Source organism: Heteronotia binoei, chromosome 1 (assembly GCF_032191835.1).
Source record: "Heteronotia binoei isolate CCM8104 ecotype False Entrance Well chromosome 1, APGP_CSIRO_Hbin_v1, whole genome shotgun sequence".
In the NCBI taxonomy this organism is placed as follows: Eukaryota; Metazoa; Chordata; class Lepidosauria; order Squamata; family Gekkonidae; genus Heteronotia; species Heteronotia binoei.
Genome location: NC_083223.1, coordinates 260508260 through 260526589, shown reverse-complemented (window position 1 = coordinate 260526589; position 18330 = coordinate 260508260). Strand labels below are relative to the sequence as shown.

Below are 18330 nucleotides of genomic sequence, written 5' to 3'. Positions count from 1 at the left end.
CTGTTCACAGGAGGACAGCATGTACCTGCCCCCCCACCTTTGCTCAATTGCTAGCAGCTTTATTACCTTGACTCATGGCAGGCAATCGGATTGCCTTTTTTTAATTAACGGATTATGGTAACACATTATCCTTAAAAATGTCTAATCCATGGAGAGCAAGGATCCAGGGGGTGGGGAGAGGGGAGTGCAAGTTCTGACTTAGCCCGGGTGGTAATGACATCAGTAGATACCACGGGTGGCCAAACTGCGGCTCGGGAGCCACATGTGGCTCTTTCACAGATACTGTGTGGCTCTCAAAGCCCTCACCGCCCTATCGGCCAGCTTGGAGAAGGCATTTGTCCCCTTAAATCACTTCTTCAAGCCAGCCAGTGGCTTGAAGTATGCATTTAAAGTTGCTCTCTTTCCACCTCTTTCTCCCTCCCCATCTGTCTTCCTTCCATCTTGCGGCTGTCAAAAACCTGATGTTCATTTCTTGCGGCTCTCGAGCATCTGGCATTTTATTCTATGTGGCTCCTATGTTAAGCAAGTTTGGCCACTCCTGGTATATACAGTGGGACCTGTCTATTTAAGGGAGGGACGGTGGCTCATTGGTAGAGCAGAAGGTCCCAGGTTCAATCCCTGGCATCCCCAACTAAAAAGGGTCCAGGCAAATAGTCATGAAAAACCTCAGCTTGAGACCCTGGAGAGCCGCTTCCAGTCTGAGAAGACAGTACTGACTTTGATGGACCGAGGGTCTGATTCAGTATAAGGCAGCTTCATATGCTCATATGTACAGTGGCCAACTAAGTGCCTTGAAGGGCCATAAAACAACACAGAGGCTATGGGCTTCCTTGAATGTTGCCTCTAGCTCTGTTGTTCAAAGGTTTTTGGGAGGGACGGTGGCTCAGTGATAGAGCATCTGCTTGGTAAGCAGAAGGTCCCAGGTTCAATTCCCGGCATCTCCAACTAAAAAGAGCCCAGGCAGAAAGGCATGAAAAACCTCAGCTTGAGACCCTGGAGAGCCGCTGCCAGTCTGAGTAGACAGTACTGACTTTGATGGACCCAGGGTCTGATTCAGTATAAGGCAGCTTCATATGTTCACATGACCTCCAAAGGTCATTGTGTCCAGCCACTTCCTGCAAAGCTGGGTTGTTTGTTTACCATCCTCATTACCAGAAGGAGCCAGAGGGCCTTGTGAAGAAGTGAACTGACCCCACTCAGCCTGACTTGTATGCATGGCAGATGTAGATCCCCCACCCACGTTCACCCTGCTGTTTCTGTTCTTCTGTTTCTTCAGCTCTTCCGAGAAGTGCGAATAATGAAGGTTTTGAATCATCCCAATATAGGTGAGTCCAACAATTCCCTCTTTCCATTCGCTTTCGGGCTCGATTGTTCTGATAACCCCAGTCCTCCCCGAATTCACCTTATCCTTTTTGACGAACACACTGTCCCTGGCCGAGAGTTCTGCTGGCAGTGCCCTGGGCATTCAGTTTTCCAGTGGGATTGTCGGAGGTGTGTATATTCATCTGCAGCAATCCCTTTTGAGTGGCTTTAAGCCAGCAGCCATCAACAACTTCTGGTGGTGGTGAGTTCCACAAGTCGATCACGCAGGGAACGAAGAAGCCTTTTTTGCTTCCTTTTTCTCTGCTTTCTTTCTCCTAGTCCTGAATCTTCTGTCGATCAATTCTAATGTTCTAACTGGGGGGGGGGGGGCGGTGTGGAGGAGAATTTTCTCTGCTCTCTCTGTAACTTTACAATCCTCGGTCTCACCTCCCTGCTCTTAGTCTCCTCTCTTCTTGTCTTGCAGTTAAATTATTTGAAGTTATAGAGACAGAGAAGACACTGTACCTCGTCATGGAGTACGCCAGTGGGGGTAAGTGTGAGTCTGGAGCAGGCCTCAGATTCAGCAGGAGCTCACAGGCGCACAACTCCTGACCCTTTCTGAGGGTTCTCCCTCCTCCTCCCCACCTACCTTGTCCTTTGAATAGTAGGTGCAGCTGCATAACAATCCCTGGATTAAGAGAGCAGCCAGCCAGCCAGCCACCAGGGGCTTTGCCATACCCCAGCAGCCCTCATTAACCCCTGGAGAAGCCCGCACCACCCTTTCTTCACTTCTTATGTGATTTGGGGCAGTGGGTGGCTTGCTGGCCTTTTGACTGGGGGGGGGGGGGGCGGTCCAGGAGAGCCCCAGGCGAGCGAGGCCTGTTTGGGCTGGCTGGATCTCTAGCCAGCCCAATCAGGCCTTGCTCACCTGGGGCTTTCCTTTCTTGCACCGGGTTGCTGTTGGCTGTGGGGATGGCATATGCTAATGAGCTCCACCACCTATTTTTCTACAAAACGACCCCACTCTGGAGATCCCCTGAAAAGTGCTTTGGAAGGGATGGGTATTGGGGGGTGGATGGGAAGAACACCGATCCAGACGGACGCCTTCCTTTTTTACATCCGTTCCAGTTCACCCTGCTTCTGTTCTAGGGGCAGACGTAGATGAGGGTTGCTAGAGATTTGGGGAAGGGTGGAGCTAGGGAGGATGGGGTTCGGAGAGGGGAGAAACCTCAGCAAGGTATAATGCCGTGGAATTCACCTTCCAAAGCAGCCATTTTCTCCTGGGGAACTGATCTCCATAGTCTGGAGAGGAGCTGGGATTCTACCACTTGGAGACTGGCAAATGTAAAGTAGATGCCTACAAACTTTCTTGGCTGCTCAAGGCTGGCAGGATACAGCAGTGTTAGTTTCTCCTTCTCCCTTGTCTGATCAATGCAGGAGAAGACAGTGCCTCCTGGATCAAAGATCTTCTCAGAGGTGTGAAGCAGAACATATTCCAGCGTCTGCCTTCCCTCCATGGAAATTTTTGTTCCCTTTCTAAAGCCTTGTTGATTCATAAAATTAGTTAACAGTGAACGGATACCCTTGCCAGTACCGTATTAGCGGCAGTCTTATACAGCTTAGTCTTATACAGCTTCAAAGCTGTAATTAATGTTTTCCAGGTGATTATCCTTAGGAAATATGTGAAAGGCAGAAGCGTGCATATGCTTTATTGCTTTGTAAACCAGGAGTTTACCAAGCGATTCACACCCTGCAGCTTGGAGAAACTGCAGCCGCTAAAAAGTATCTGCTGTGCTTCCCTTATCAAGTGGGCTTGTGAGTCTCCTGATGGTGCAGCAAACCGTGAGCTAGGATGTCAGGAGGAAACTGGAACCCAGGGAGGATGTGTGCAAGCTCCACCGCACAGACCCAGTCTTCCAAAATGCTGGGTCTAAAGCAGGACAGTGTCATGCAGTAGTTAGAAGAAGAAGACCGTAGATTTATACCCCGTCCTTCTCTCTGAATCAGAGTCTCAAGAATGGCTTACAATCTATATCTTCTTCCCCCACAACAGACACCCTGTGAGGTAGGTGGGGTTGAGAGAGCTCTCCCAGAAGCTGCCCTTTCAAGGACAACTCTATGAGAGCTATGACTGACCCAAGGCCATTCCAGCAGCTGCAAGTGGAGGAGTGAGGAATCAAACCCAGTTCTCCCAGTTAAGAGTCCGCGCACTTAACCACTACACCGAACTGGCTATTTAGAGAGCCAGGAAGTGTAGTGGGTAGAGTGTCAGGCTAGGAGTGGAAAGACCTGACTTCCAATCCCCATTCTGCTATGAAGCTCGTCAGGCAACCTTGGGCCAATCACTGTTTCTCAACCTGACCCACTTCACAGGGTCACTGTGAGTTTAAAGTGCAGAAGGACTGAACCGTGCACTGAGTTCTTTGGAGAAAGTGTGAGATACATATGCAACCAATAGTACAGATTTCACACACTGATCAGTGGTCTGTCTTAGCCCAGTATATTTTATTTTGACTGGCAGCAGTTTTCCAGGGCCTGTCTCCAGTTACGGTGTCTTTCAGAACCAGATCTGGAGATGTTTAAGAATTCTAGCTTGGAATGGCATGCCTGTAAATCAGGTTTTGAGAGTTTGCTTGTTTGTTCACTTCGGTTTTATATGTTGTCCACTCCACAAGAGGACTCTGGGCGGCTAACAACCATAATAAAACAATTTAAATTACAATTGTAAAAGGATAAAAGCATACATAAGCTCTGCTCTGCTCACGACCTGAGTTCGATCCCCGGTGGAAGCTGGGTTTTTCAGGTAGCCGGCTCCAGGTTGACTCAGCCTTCCATCCTTCCGAGGTCGGTAAAATGAGTACCCAGCTTGCGGGGGGGAAAGTGTAAAAGACTGGGGAAGGCAAGGGCAAACCACCCCATAAAAAGTCTGCCGTGAAAACGTCACCCCAGAATTGGAAACAACTGGTGCTTGCGCAGGGGACCTTTCCTTTTTCCTTGTTTACTTCAGTTTTATATGTTGCCCACTCCACAAGCGGACTCTGGCCAGCTAACAATAAAACAATTTAAATTAAAATTGTAAAAAGATAACATACATAAACAATTTTAAAAACCAAACATTTGGTGCTATGAAAGAGATTTTGTAATACAGGCAGTTTATATCAGTATCTCAGTTCTCAGTTCTTCTGTTAATCTGTTAGCAATCTTGCAGATAGTATTGCTCAGCGGCATAACAGTGGCAGCCTCATCCCACATTAGCTGCTGTAGGCCTGTCGAAAGAGTTCAGTTTTACAGGCCCTGCGGAATTGGGAGAGGTCCCACGGGGCTCTTGTGGCCTCTGGGAGAGCATTCCATAGTGTTGGTGCTGCCACTGAGAAGGCCCTGGCCCGTGTAGAGCTTAGTCTGGCCTCCAATGGTCCGGGGATGGATAACAGAGTTAGATCTTCTTCACTGGCAGTGGTCCCGATTCTCCTACTGAATACGTGATGCTGTCTTATACTGAAACAGACTTTTAGTCCATCAAAGTATTATCTGCGCAGGCTGGCAGCTGCTCTCCAGGGTCTCAGGCAGAGGACTTTCACATCGCCTACCACCTGACCCTTTTGGATGGCGATCCTGGAGGTTGAACCTGCATTCCAATACGCCCCACGGAATAAGGAAACACCCCAGTCTCTTGGCTTGCTTCGCCTTTCCCTTTTGTAATTACACTTCGCCTACCCTGTCCCCAAAGCCTTCTGCCAATTCAGAGACCTGCTGGCTTAGAATGACATGTATCCAGCCCTTTGCGGAAAGCACCCTTCCCTCCAGGTGCAGGACTTCATTCCACTGGCAAGACCTTGGGGCTCTGACGTTTCTGTCTCTGTCCCCCCCCCCCCCCCCAATATTATATCGGAAGCCTGATTCCAAACACTTGTTTCTTTCTCTCTGGCGCCCCCTGCAGGCGAGGTTTTCGACTACTTAGTAGCCCATGGAAGGATGAAAGAGAAGGAAGCGCGGGCAAAATTTCGACAGGTTGGTGTTGTTTCCCCCTTGCAAAGTGTTTTGTGGCCGCAGTGGCCTGGCAAAATGGGAGGGCTGGGCCCTGCTGGCTGCACCTAGGGTGGTGCCAGTCCGAGTGCACTGAAGTTATGGAGGTCGAGCGATTGAACATCTTTCCCGTCTCTCCATGCAGCCCTTCTTCTAAGGGTCTGGGCAGCATTCACTGAATTTTGCGAGGCTAGTGGGAGGGGGGAGCGGTTGGCCATGGCACTGCCACCGCTGCACTATCCTGCTCAGAGGACGAAAGTGGGCGGCAGTGCTCTCCTTCTGTGCCAACCTGCAGCCTCAGCCAGATCAAGCCTCACTAGTCTGGCAATGAGGTTCCTTTTTGGGGTGCCTTTTGAAAGCTCACAGGCAGGCCATGAAGCCAGCAGTTGTCTCCCTACTGTTTGTGCCCAACTTCTAGAATCCAGAAGACAGACAGCCTCTGTGCCACATAGGTTGACTTTAGCCAGGGTTTCCCAGCCTTTCTGATCTCGTGGGCACCTCCAGAACTTTGAGAAAGGGGATGGTGAGCACCAGGGCTGTTTTTGTAGCAGAAACTCCTTCGCAAATTAGGCCACAGCCCTCTAATGTAGCCAAATCCACCTTGAGTTTACAGTAGGCCCTGTACTAAGAGCCCTGTAAGCTCTTGGAGGATCGGCCATATTGGGTGTGCAGCCTAATATGCAAAGGAGCTCCTGCTACAAAAAAAACCCTGGTGAGCACCACCCCAGAATATCAGCCACAGGAGGCAGAGCTGTTAAGAGGCAGAGCCAAATGAAACACCTCCCTCTTCCTTGCACCTCCTGGGAAGAAGGGAAGCCCAAAGAGGGAATGGAACTGACCATGCACTACGGAGAGCCCAGGTACTTACTAGCCCTCCTGATGCTCCAGGGAAAAAAACCCTTTCATTTGAACAAGGGCAGCCAATAACAAGCCCTGCCTTCCAGTGGCCCCGCCTACTTTTTGAAAAGCTTGGCGGGAAGCAAGGAAAGTATTGGAGACCCTGTGGTGCCCCTGGGCACCATGTTGGGGAACTTTGCACTTAGCCCTTGGAGCTAAATGCCCACTCCATGAAGGTGTGTTTCCTCTTTTAAAACTCCATGGGGCCGGGAAGGTAGCAGCACATTCCATAAGTTTAGTTGTGCACCAGTTGAAGAAGTAAGATCAGACGAGCTCCTGGGCGTTGAGATCTCTTGGGGTGGAAGGGGACCTCTGCCTGGAGTCTGGAAGTCCCAGTCGCCACCCTTCTTTAGCACCCCACCCCATCCTGGTGGGCTGGGTCGTCTATCCGTAAGGCAAAGCTCCTGGCCACATGGGAGCCACTTTTCCATGGGAACAAGCAGCCAGGAAGAACACATGTGTGAGAATAAAATGCATCCGCATGTGGCCCGTTTCATGGTTCTTTCCCTCCCAGGCGCTGATTCTGCAGGAAAGCCCCACACAGTCGTTACCATTTACGCACGCGTGAGAATGTGTTGCAGAAAAGCAGCCCTTGATCAGCCGGAGGTTGGATCAGAAAGGCCCTCGAGCGGCCCAGACGTTAGGCAGTGAGAAGCAAATGTTGATTCAGGAACAGGCGGGCTCCCCCCTGACCTCTCTTTTCTCTTCCAGATAGTGTCTGCTGTGCAGTACTGTCACCAAAAATTTATTGTACATAGAGACTTGAAGGTAAGTAGCAATAAGACATTAGCAAGCAGTCAGAAGCATTAACTTGAGATACAGTTAAGATTGCCGTGCACCTTTAAGACCAACAAAGTTTTATTCCGAATGTAAGCTTTCGTACGCATGCGTACTTCTTCAGTCTGATTGAACTTTGTTGGTCTTGAGAGAGGGGGGAACGTAGTAGGATGGTACAATAAACAGAAGCCAGCATATTTTCCTTGCTGTCTTTAAATTGACGCAATCCTGCCAGAGGTACCTTCCCAAAATTGTGCAAAGTGTGTGTGTGGGGGGGGGGGGGCGGGGAGAGAGAGACAGAACCAAAAAGCACATTGAGAGAAAAATCTGACATTTATTTTAACACCCAAATTCCACATGCCCGGTTTTACTCACAAAGTAGGGGGGGGGGACCCCTTCCCTGAAAATAAACTGAAAAATACCAAGCATATCATGAAGAGGGGTCCCAGGCCACCTGAGCTATGCTAATGTGTGGAGGGTTTTTGCGTGTCGTTTCTTCGGTCTGTCATGTCCCTGGTGGGAACTCATGAATTTGCCACAGGCTGGGTTTTTACCCCCCACCCAGCCCATAGAGATGCCCCGGCACAGTTGAGCACTGGTTGAATTGACGTTTTCTTTCCTTTGCAGGCAGAGAATCTGCTCTTAGACGCCGACATGAACATTAAAATTGCAGACTTCGGTTTCAGCAACGAGTTCACGTTTGGCAACAAGCTTGACACGTTCTGCGGGAGCCCCCCGTACGCCGCACCCGAGCTTTTCCAGGGCAAGAAGTACGATGGGCCTGAGGTGGACGTCTGGAGCCTGGGGGTCATCCTTTACACACTGGTTAGCGGCTCTCTGCCTTTTGATGGGCAGAACCTCAAGGTAAGGGGCTTGAGGGAACAGCTGACCTATGGAGGGTTTGTTCGAACAGTTAGGAGTCAGGGGTGACCCCAGAATCATCAGATTCTCAAGGCAGGAGATAAGCAGAGGTGGGTTGCCATTGCCTGCCTCTGCACTTCAGCTCTGGACTTCCTTGGTGATCTCCCATCCAAGTACTACCCAGAGCTGACCCTACTTACCCTCCAGCAACTGACTAGATCAGGCCAGGCTGGCCTGTTAGGGCTGCAGGGGTAACTATCCCTGGTTTACCCATGGACATTCAATGAAATTGCTGAGCAGTCGGGTTAGAACTGATAAAAGGAAGTACTTCTTCACCCAAAGGGTGATTAACACATGGAATTCACTGCCACAGGAGGTGGTGGCAGCTGCATTCATAGACAGCTTCAAGAGGGGATTGGATAAGCATATGGAGCAGAGGTCCATCAGTGGCTATTAGCCACTGCATGTTGATGGAACTCTCTGCCTGGGGCAGTGATGCTCTGTATTCTTAGTGCATGGGGGGCACAGTGGGAGGGCTTCTAGTGTCCTGGCCGCACTGATGGACCTGATGGCACCTGTTTTTTTTGGCCACTGTGTGACACAGAGTGTTGGACTGGATGGGCCATTGGCCTGATCCAGCATGGCTTCTCTTATGCTCTTATGCCTGAGGCAGCGATGCTCTGTATTCTTAGTGCATGGGGGGCACAGTGGGAGGGCTTCTAGTGTCCTGGCCCCACTGATGGACCTGATGGCACCTGTTTTTTTGGCCACTGTGTGACACAGAGTGTTGGACTGGATGGGCCATTGGCCTGATCCAACATAGCTTCTCTTATATTCTTATCTGAGTGGGAAGCATCTTTTCATCAACAGTAATGCAGGTTTTCCAGCCGCCAGGGGTGTTTGTATGCGTGTGGCGTCGACCGTCCCAGCGGCCCTTGCATTTCTTGCATCATCTCTCTTTCCCTCCTCCTGCAGGAGCTGCGAGAACGGGTCTTGAGGGGGAAGTACCGGATCCCCTTCTACATGTCCACAGACTGCGAGAACCTGCTGAAAAAATTCCTCATCCTTAACCCTAGCAAAAGAGGCACTTTAGAGGTAAGCGGGTGTGACATCCGCCGTTGGGATTTACATTTGCATAACTGGTGAGGAATAGATTTCATCTCTTCAGAATTTAATTTCATAGTAGATCATTTTTCAGACAGGCACAGTTCTCTTTCTCTTCCCCTCCCCCCCTTACATTGCTTATAAATTAACAGCGCTATCCTCTGTGGAATCCCAGTCTAAGCCCATTTGTTTTCAGGAAACTTCAGGACCAGAGTAACTTTTCATAGAAGAAGAAGACTGCAGATTTATACTCCCCCCTTCTCTCTGAATCAGAGTCTCAAAGCGACTTACAATCTCCTTTATCTCCTTCCCCCCACAAGAGACACCCTGTGAGGTGGGTGGGGCTGAGAGGGCTCTCACAGCAGCTGCCCTTTCAAGGACAACCTCTTCCAGAGCGATGGCTGACCCAAGGCCATTCCAGCAGCTGCAAGTGGAGGAGTGGGGAATCAAACCCGGTTCTCCCAGATAAGAGTCTGCGCACTTAACCACTGCACCAAACTGACTTCCACTGTAAATCACAAAGACCTTGCCAGTTTTTGTGTTTTTTTTTTTTAATCTTCCCATGCATTTAGGAGTCCCTGCAAAGCCGGACTGTATACCTGGCTGTACGCTTGATAGCAAGCGGCGGTCAATCCTGTCTTCTGATAAACATTTGATTAATTGTCGCACGCGGAGTTTTAGGTATGTGGTTTTAAACAAAACACCCCTGATGTAACCTGTCGAAAAGTTTAGATTTTGAATCCAACGGCTCTTAGAGACCAACCCTGGAAATCACAACTACCCTCTGAAATTGTGTGTGTGTGTGTGTGTGTGAAGTGCCATCAGTTGACGTACAATCCCAACAAGGGGCTTTTGAGGCAAGCGAGAAGCAGAGGTGGTTCGCCGTCACCTTCCTCTATGGAGCCCTCTTTGGTGGTGTCCCTTCCAAGCACTGACCCTGCTTAGCTTCCGAGGTCTGACGAGATCTAGCTATACCAGGCCACCTCCCCTCCCTGAAACTACCTAGAAACACTGAAATTGCCCCCTTTTAATCTCGCTCGATAGTGAAACAGAGCCACTCTTTCTTCCTCTACCTGTATTTTTTTAAAAAAATCTTATTAATTTCCCTTTTTTGCTTTAAAAGGTGCAACCAATTTCACAATGTGGGAAGCTCTGTCCTCCGCAGTGATCTGTTTTTAATTTGCGTTCTTTTTTCTCTCTCCCCACCCCTCCCCTCCAACCTTCCCCATGCTGGCATAAATAGGCCACAGTTCACTTTCCAGTTCCAGCTCCTGGCTCACGACTGTGTCTGGCTGGGCTGCAGTGCCCCCTGCCATCCAAAATTGCCTCTGTGTGTGTGTTTGTGCGCGCGTAGGTTGGCAGGCTACTGAAGCAGCCCCACCAGCCTTCTCTGCACACAGGAAGTGGGGAGAGGCTTGCAGTCTGGTGGGCGAGACGCCACCACTGCGCTCTCTCCTGCCAGGTATAATTATAACCATAGGCTGTGGGGACACAGGGACCCACTTCTGTCGGAAAGGGGGCTGTGGTGTTTCCTCATCAGGGAGAGGTGCAAACACGAGGCCCCCTGCTGCTCTCTTCAAGAGCAGAGGGAGGGCGGCTGTGTGTGTGATGAATGGGTGGGAGGGAGAGTGGTCAGAGCAAACTGGGGTTCCACCCAACCACATATGTTTCTTGGAGGGTGGCACCTATCTCCCTTTTTGCCCTTCCCCCCGTTCCCCTAGTTACTAAGTAAATGGTAGCTCAGAGAACGGGATGTGTGTGTGCTTTTTAAAAATCATGCACTAATTCCTGCGTCACACCCAGCAGGACTTTTTTTTTGCAGCAGGAACTCCTTTGCATACTAGGCCATGCCCCCCTGGTGTAGCCAATCCTCCAAGAACTTACAGAGCTCTTATTACAGGACCTACCGTAAGCTCTTAGAGCAGGGGTGGCCAAACTTGCTTAACATAAGAGCCACATAGAATAAACGTCAGATGTTTGAGAGCCGCAAGACATGAACATCATTGAGAGTAGGGAGGGAGGGAAATAGATGGGAGGAGGGGGGGAGAGGTGGAAAGAAAGTAACTTTAAATGCATTCTCCAAACCACCAGCTGGCTTGGCTTGGAGAAGTGATTTAAAGAGACAGATGCCTTCTCCAAGCTGGCCAATGGGGTGATGGGGGCTTCAAGAGCCACTCCTGAGCCACAGTTTGGCCACCCCTGTCTTAGAGGATTGGCTACATCAGGGGTGTGTGGCCTAATGTGCAAAGGAGGTCCTGCTACAAAAAAAAAGCCCTGATCCCCAGTATGCACTTTCGGTTGTAAAAAGAAAAACAGTCTATAGGGGGAGGATGCTGTTGAAAGGCCCTTGTTATTTTGCTCAGGGTCAGGTGGTAGGTGGTGTCAAACATACGGCCCGGGGGCTGAATCAGGCCTCTGAGCAACTGGCTGCCATCTGCTTCCTTCTCCTTCTTTCTTGCTTCCTTCTACATCACAGCCTGCTTTGCCAGGCTTGCTCAATCACACAGGAGCTACAGCCATAGAACTGTAGAGTTGGGAAAGACCATAGTGGCCATCCAGTCCAACCCCCTGCTCAGTGCAGTCTTAGCCTAGAACAGGGGTGTCAAACTAATTTTTTATGAGGGATGGATCTGACATAAATGAGAGCTTGTCAGCCAGGTCATGTCATGCTGGGCCATGTGTGTACCTATTTAAGATTAAGTAGCAGAGATATAAAGGACAAAGACAAACACAAAGATTTTCTTTAAAAATTAAAATATGCTTCATATGTTAGTACTCACTGGTCTTAAAGGTGCTTTGTTTGTGCGATCCAGGGAACTGGGCAAAGGAAGCTCTGACTCCTTCCTTCCCCAGGAGGTCAGAAGGGGAAGGAGCCTCAGCCAATAGAAGGAAGAGAGGCTTGGCTCAGTAGATCTGCTGTGCGATTGAGAGAGCCTGGCAAAGCAAGCTATTCCTCCTCTCTTCCTCCCCAAAGGAGAAGCCTCAGCCAATGGAGAAAACAGACGTTTTGCTCTGTAGCTCCTGTGTGATTGAGCAAGCCTGGCAAAGCAGGCTGTGATGTAGAAGGAAGCAAGAAAGAAGGAGAAGGAAGCAGATGGCAGCCAGTTGCTCAGAGGCCTGATAGGAAGCCTTCGGGGGCTGATTCAGCCCCCGGGCCGTATGTTTGACACCCCTGGCTTAGAGCATCCCTACCAGGTGTTCATCCAGCTGCTGCTTGGAGACCACCAGGGAGGGGGAGGCCATTGTCTCCCTACTCAGCCCATTCCACTGCTGAACAACTCTTACTGTAAACATTTTTTTCCTAATATCCGACTGGTAGCTTCCCATCTGTAATTTAAACACATTGTGGCGAGTCATCTCCTCTGATGCCAACTGGAACAGCTCCCTGCCCTCCTCTAGGGGACATTTTTTCCAGTACTTTAAGAAAGAAGCGATGGTGGGCAAGTGAGGGTGTTTGTTCTCTCCCCCTCCGTCTCTCTCCCTTTTGAGCAGCTTTGCAGAGCCAAGCAGGCAAGGCCTGGAGAGAATCCTTGGCCACCTAATCCTACTTCTGAAAGCCAGTTTGGTGTAGTGGTTAAGTGCGTGGACTCTTCTCTGGGAGAACCGGGTTTGATTCCCTACTCCTCCACCTGCAGCTGCTGGAATGGCCTTGGGTCAGCCATAGCTCTTGCACAGCTGTCCTTGAAAGGGCAGCTTCTGGGAGAGCTCTCTCAGCCCCACCCACCTCAAAGGGTATCTGTTGTGGGGGCAGGGAGGTAAAGGAGATTGTGAGCCGCTCTGAGACTGAGATTCAAAGTGAAGGGCGGGATATAAAAAAGATATCTTCTTCTTCTCTGAGCCCTGGAGTAGACAGTACTGAGCTTGGGAGGACCAGTTGTGCGAGGTCACATTGAGATTTTATCCGTGACCACCTTGATCTTATGTGTATAACTGATCTGTGGGAGGTGGGGCAGAATAATGCAACCCTTTTTATTTACCCAGTGTAGATAGAATTTTAAAAATTGGGGTGGGATGGGAACATTGGTCTGAGGGGCTGTGGATCTGTGGGAAAGCCTCTACTTTGCATGCCAAGGTCTCTGGCATCTCCAGTTTAAAGGACCAGGCAGAGGTGATGTGACAGAGCTCTGCCTGAGATCCTGGAGAGCAGCTGCCAGTCTGAGTAGACAATACTGACCCTGATGGACCAAGGGTCTGGTTCAGTATAAGATGGCTTCTGGTGTCCAAGGGTCTGTCTAAGTAGAAGACAGCTTCATGGGCATTCACATATTTGCATGCCAACGGTCTCAGGATCAACCTCCAATTAAAAGGACAGGCAGGAGGTGACGTGACAGACATCTGTCTGAGACCCTGGAGAGCAGCTGCCAGTCTGAATAGACAATACTGACCTTGATGGACCGAGGGTCTGATTCAGTAAAAGACAGCTTCATGTGGGTTTGGCTTGAACAGAACATCTCAAACATGTCCTATCATGGGGCACAGTCTCACCGTATCCCCCTGGTTTAATTCGTCCCCCTCCTTCCCTTGTCTGCTCACCTGTCCCTCTTGCAACAGCAAATCATGAAAGACCGCTGGATGAATGTGGGGCACGAGGACGACGAACTGAAGCCTTACGTGGAGCCTCTGCCCGACTACAAGGATCCCAGGCGGACAGGTGTGGCAACGGGGTGGGGAAGGGCTGGGGGGGGGGGTTGAAATGTCATGCAACAACCACGCGGGCAAGAAACACTACAGCGGTGACCTCAGATCTTGATTTGCCTCCCAGCTCCCCCCCGCACCCTTAAGGCAGCTCATTTTGTTTTTCCTTAACGTATTTATTATTGAAGGAACGCTGACCTTTTTCTTTCCCCACCTGCTGTCCCGCAGAGCTCATGATATCCATGGGATACACCCGCGAGGAGATCCAGGACTCGCTAGTCAGCCAGAAGTATAACGAAGTCATGGCTACATATCTGCTGCTAGGATACAAAAACTCAGAGGTGAGAGAGCAGCAGAGCCCGCCGGGGGGGAGCTAGTAAGGCAGGTCAAGCAGCATGTTCCAGGGTGCTTCGTGTGTTCTCCAGAATGCCGAGGCAGCAGACTGCCATGAGCCCATTCAACAACTTTGGCTCCAGCAGTTTCCCTCTGCCGTGCGGGGCTCCTTCCTGGATTTCTGAAGCTCCATCCCAAAAGGACTTTGCCGTGAGGCTCCCAAGCATATATTTCATTTCGGGAAATAAAACCTCAGCGCCAAGGCTTGCCTTCTCCTGTGCCACCTTTCTCGGCTGCCCAGCAACATCCCCACACGTTCTCCTTCTCTCACTCCCACCTCTGCAGCTTCTTATGGCCAGATTGCGTCTGTTTGTATCCCTGCACAGAAACAGACTAGAGTCTGATCATAGCAGTAAAAATTGAAAGCCGACACAACCCCCTGTGGGCACAGAGTGCCATCGCTCTGCTTCCTCACCCCTCTCTGGCGAATGACTCTTAATGCGATTTGCTTGGGGGCATATTACGGCAGGAACCAGTTCAGTTTTAGGCTAGAAGTGCCGATATCACTGCTCCTTTCTTATACACCCGAGGAAATGCTGATTTCCGCTCTGGGGTCAGGAAGTGATTTTTCTCCAGTTTGGCCTGAGATCCTGGAGGCTTTTTTGCCGTTTCTGGGCATGGAGCAGTGGGGGCGGGGGTGTGTGGGGGGGGAGTATTTGTAAATTTCCTGCTTGTTCAAGGGGTTGGACTAGATGACCCTGGAGGTCCCTTCCAGCTTTATGATTCCTAATGTTGCACACAAGCACAAAAGAGGTGTTTGAGGTGAGTGCATGAATTCAGCTTCCTGTGTATGCAGAGCCTTCAGAGGGCTGAGTGAGGCTCTTCAGAGGTCAAGTCAGTGGCTTGCTGAGATTTTTGGCCCTTCTCCAAGGCATGCTGTAGCAGAACAAAGAAATATTATGCACATTGCTTTTACTTTGCATACTTCACTTGGAGCAGGATCTTCGTGTGTGTGTGTGTGTGTGTGTAAAGTGCCATCACTTCGCAGCTGACTTATGGTGACCCTGCAGGCTTTTTTAAGGCAAGAGAGGAACAGCGGTGGTTTGCTGTTACCTTTCTCTGCATAGTGACCTAGGAATTCCTTGGGGGTCAAGATGGGAAGCTGTGTTTGTCTGAAAGAGCAAGAGTCCAGGAGCACCTTAAAAAAGAAGTGAGCAGTAACTCACGAAGGCTTAACCATCCCCTTCCACAAATTTTGTTAGTCTTTTAAGGCAGGGGTGTCAGCCGTGTGGCCTAGGAGCTGGATCAGGCCCCCGGAGGGCTCCTATTAGGCCTGTGAGTGTGTGTGTGTATTGTTATGCCAGGGCTCTCCTGGGTGCAACTGAGTTTTGCCTCTCCCTTTTCTCTGAATTCCATGCCCTCATGATCCAGTCTTTCTCAGTAGGAAAGCAATGTGAACTATTTAGATGCGGAATAACAGCAAGCCAGTCAGGTGGATTAGGCTGAGTGTGTGTGTCCAGACCAAGTTCATCCAGCACATTTCCTTTGTAGACTGGGGTTTTAATCTAGACTTCCCATAAAAGTAGGCCGATACTGATCACTATACATTACTGACTCTGTATTCTTGCACTGCTTCATAGGAGTTGTAGTTATTCCTCTGGGTCTTAGGCTCAAAGCACTGGTACCATGGGATTTCTGTAATGTCTCATTTATGTCAGTTCTGGCCCTCGTAACAAACAAGTTTGACAGCCCTGCTTTAAGGTGCTACTAAACTCTTGCTCTTTTCTGCTGCCAGAGACCCATCAGTTACAAACAAGCACAGGCTTGAGTAGAAGTCAGGCAGCCCAAGAAACCAGTTAGCCATAAATACCTGTAGGTAGGATGTTATTTTTTTTTTTTAAAAAAGGCTTTCAGCACTGAAACACTGAAACTGAAAACAACGTGGGTGCTCCAGTAACCTGTTTGGAGGGGAAACTTTGTAGGTGCCCCTGCTCAAAAGTCTCCCTCTCCCTTTCCTGCCCGCCCAACCTCTGAAGGAGCCTGAAAGGTGGTCAAGCTAGGCCCACATTTTTGTCAGCCGGGCTCATCTCCCATCTCCTTTTCGAGGCTTCTAGTTAGCACTTAAAATGGCAGCCCGGATACCAATTTGCACACGGCCAGGCCCTGCCTTTTGAAGCATTCTTTCCTTTTGAATGACTGTCTAGAATCCTAGGTAGGTTGGAAGGGACCTCTAGGGTCATCTAGTTCAATACCCTGCACAATGCAGGAAATTCACAAAGACCTCCACCCCCCTCCACAGACACACACCCACCCAGTGGCACCTGCTCCACGCCCAGAAGATGGTGTTGACCTGGCAAGTTCTTTTTGGAAGATTTAACATCATTTGTTTTCAATACAGGTGTGCCTCCCCTCCCCCTTAACAGCACAAGGTCACTGAGGCAGGTCCAAATAAAGTATCAGATGGAATCTTCAGAGTGAGACATGAATGGAATGGGCAGAACTGATGAAAGGAAGTACTTCTTTACCCAAAGGGTGATTAGCATGTGGAATTCACTGCCGCAGGAGGTGGCGGCAGCTGCAAGCATAGACAGCTTCAAAAGGGGATTGGATAAAAATATGGAGCAGAGGTCCATCAGTGGCTATTAGCCACAGCGTATTGTTGGAACTCTCTGTCTGGGGCAGTGATGCTCTGTATTCTTGATGCTTGGCGGGGGGGAGCACAGTGGGAGGGCTTCTAGCCCCACTGGTGGACCTCCTGATGGCACCTGGGGTTTTTTTGGGCCACTGTGTGACGCAGAGTGTTGGACTGGATGGGCCATTGGCCTGATCCAGCATGGCTTCTCTTATGTTCTTAACTAAAGTCAGCAGGCCACAAGTGGAGAACAAACCCTGATGTTCGTTCGCCAAACATCATTTGTGTCTTTATAAAAGGAAGCCTTAGTCGGTGGGTGTAGAGATGATACTGATAGACCCCCTGGCTCTCATAATTGCCCTTCTGCTGCCTGATGAAAGACATTGTTGATGTGTGAAAATTCAAGTATTCGTTTTGGGTTTAATAAATTGTTCCTTTGCTTGGGACTTTTGTAGCCAAACTGCTGGACGCTGCCCTCCTCCCATTTGCCACAGGTCCCCCAACTCTTCCTTCACGGGGTCCTAAGGATCTGTCAGCCCATTATACTACCTGCGGATGTGTAGGTGCTTTTTCCTTTTTTAAAGAAAAGGAAAGCTTAGTCTTCTTGTACAATCATTGAAGTGTTTTGTTCATATCATACTACATATCCGTATTCCTTTTTGGGCTCTTAAATTTTAGGCCTTCGGGCAAGGACTCCCCCTTCCGAACCAGTGCGCAGCACTCAAGTTATGCAAAACAGCATACAAACAATTAAGAATACATTTCCATCAATGGGTGATCAGCCCCAGCATGGTATTTGCCAGAACTTTCTGGAAGCTTTTCCTCAGGGAGGCTTGAGAAAACATCTCCCCTCTAACAAACACCCCTCAAAGCCGGGTGTTTTGCCGCCTCAAAAGTTTCTCAACAGTTAGGAAGAAATTACATAATTTAAAGGTATACGGTTGGGGTCCCATTCCTCAGTGCCGTTTTCTGTCAGGACCGTGGCCTTTATATCAAGCTTTGAATGGTGTGTTTCCTTAGCTGCTGGGGGTGGGGCCTGAGGGCAGATGGATCAGGTGTGTCTTGTGCCGCTAGCCCTTTCCAGAGCCTGGGCCTCCCTCTCACTTTCCAATCCCCGTCTCTTTCAGCTTGACAACGACAGCATTACCTTGAAGCCACGGCCCCAGCCCGACCTCACCAACAGCACCGCCCCCTCCCCGTCACACAAGGTACAGCGCAGCGTATCGGCCAACCCCAAGCAGCGCCGCTTCAGCGACCAGGGTGAGTCCCTCCTCGACATTTCCCGGGGCTGCAGAGAGGAAGGGGGACTGGAGGAGCAAAGGGATGGAAAATAAAACAGTCAGTGGTGTTGAAGCAAGGGATGTTGTCTACACTTCTGGTCACTGCATCTTGAAAAGGACACGGAGAGCTGGAAAAGGTGCCAAAAAGAGCAAAAAATCACAGGGAAAAGGTGCCCGGCTGGGGGAAGATGGAGCATGAGGAGGACACAATAGATTGATGCAGGGCTTTTTTTGTAGCAGGAACTCCTTTGCATATTAGGCCACACCCCTGTGATGTAGCCAATCCTCCAGGAGCTTACGGTAGACCCCATTCTAAGAGCCCTGTAAGCTCCTGGAGGATTGGCTACATCAGGGTGTGTGGCTTAATATGCAAAGGAGTTCCTGCTACAAAAAAAAATATTCTGGATTGATGATAAAGAGACAAGGAGGGACATGCTAGATCAGGGGGTGGCCAAACTTGCTTAATGTAAAAGCCACGAAGAATAA

General features: G+C 49.8%; 1 protein-coding gene across 12 annotated transcripts in view; it reads left to right on the top strand.

Moving 5' to 3' along the window:
• Positions 1 to 18330, top strand: part of MARK2 (microtubule affinity regulating kinase 2) — a 181829-nt gene that overhangs the window by 145466 nt on the left and 18033 nt on the right. For all 12 annotated transcript variants that reach the window (XM_060254812.1, XM_060254782.1, XM_060254797.1 and 9 more), the window contains exons 4-12: positions 1277 to 1325; positions 1787 to 1852; positions 5240 to 5310; positions 6934 to 6990; positions 7627 to 7863; positions 8836 to 8955; positions 13516 to 13615; positions 13828 to 13940; positions 17692 to 17824. In XM_060254812.1, the coding sequence (XP_060110795.1) occupies positions 1277 to 1325; positions 1787 to 1852; positions 5240 to 5310; positions 6934 to 6990; positions 7627 to 7863; positions 8836 to 8955; positions 13516 to 13615; positions 13828 to 13940; positions 17692 to 17824 (946 nt within the window). The remainder of the gene's footprint in view (positions 1 to 1276; positions 1326 to 1786; positions 1853 to 5239; positions 5311 to 6933; positions 6991 to 7626; positions 7864 to 8835; positions 8956 to 13515; positions 13616 to 13827; positions 13941 to 17691; positions 17825 to 18330) is intronic.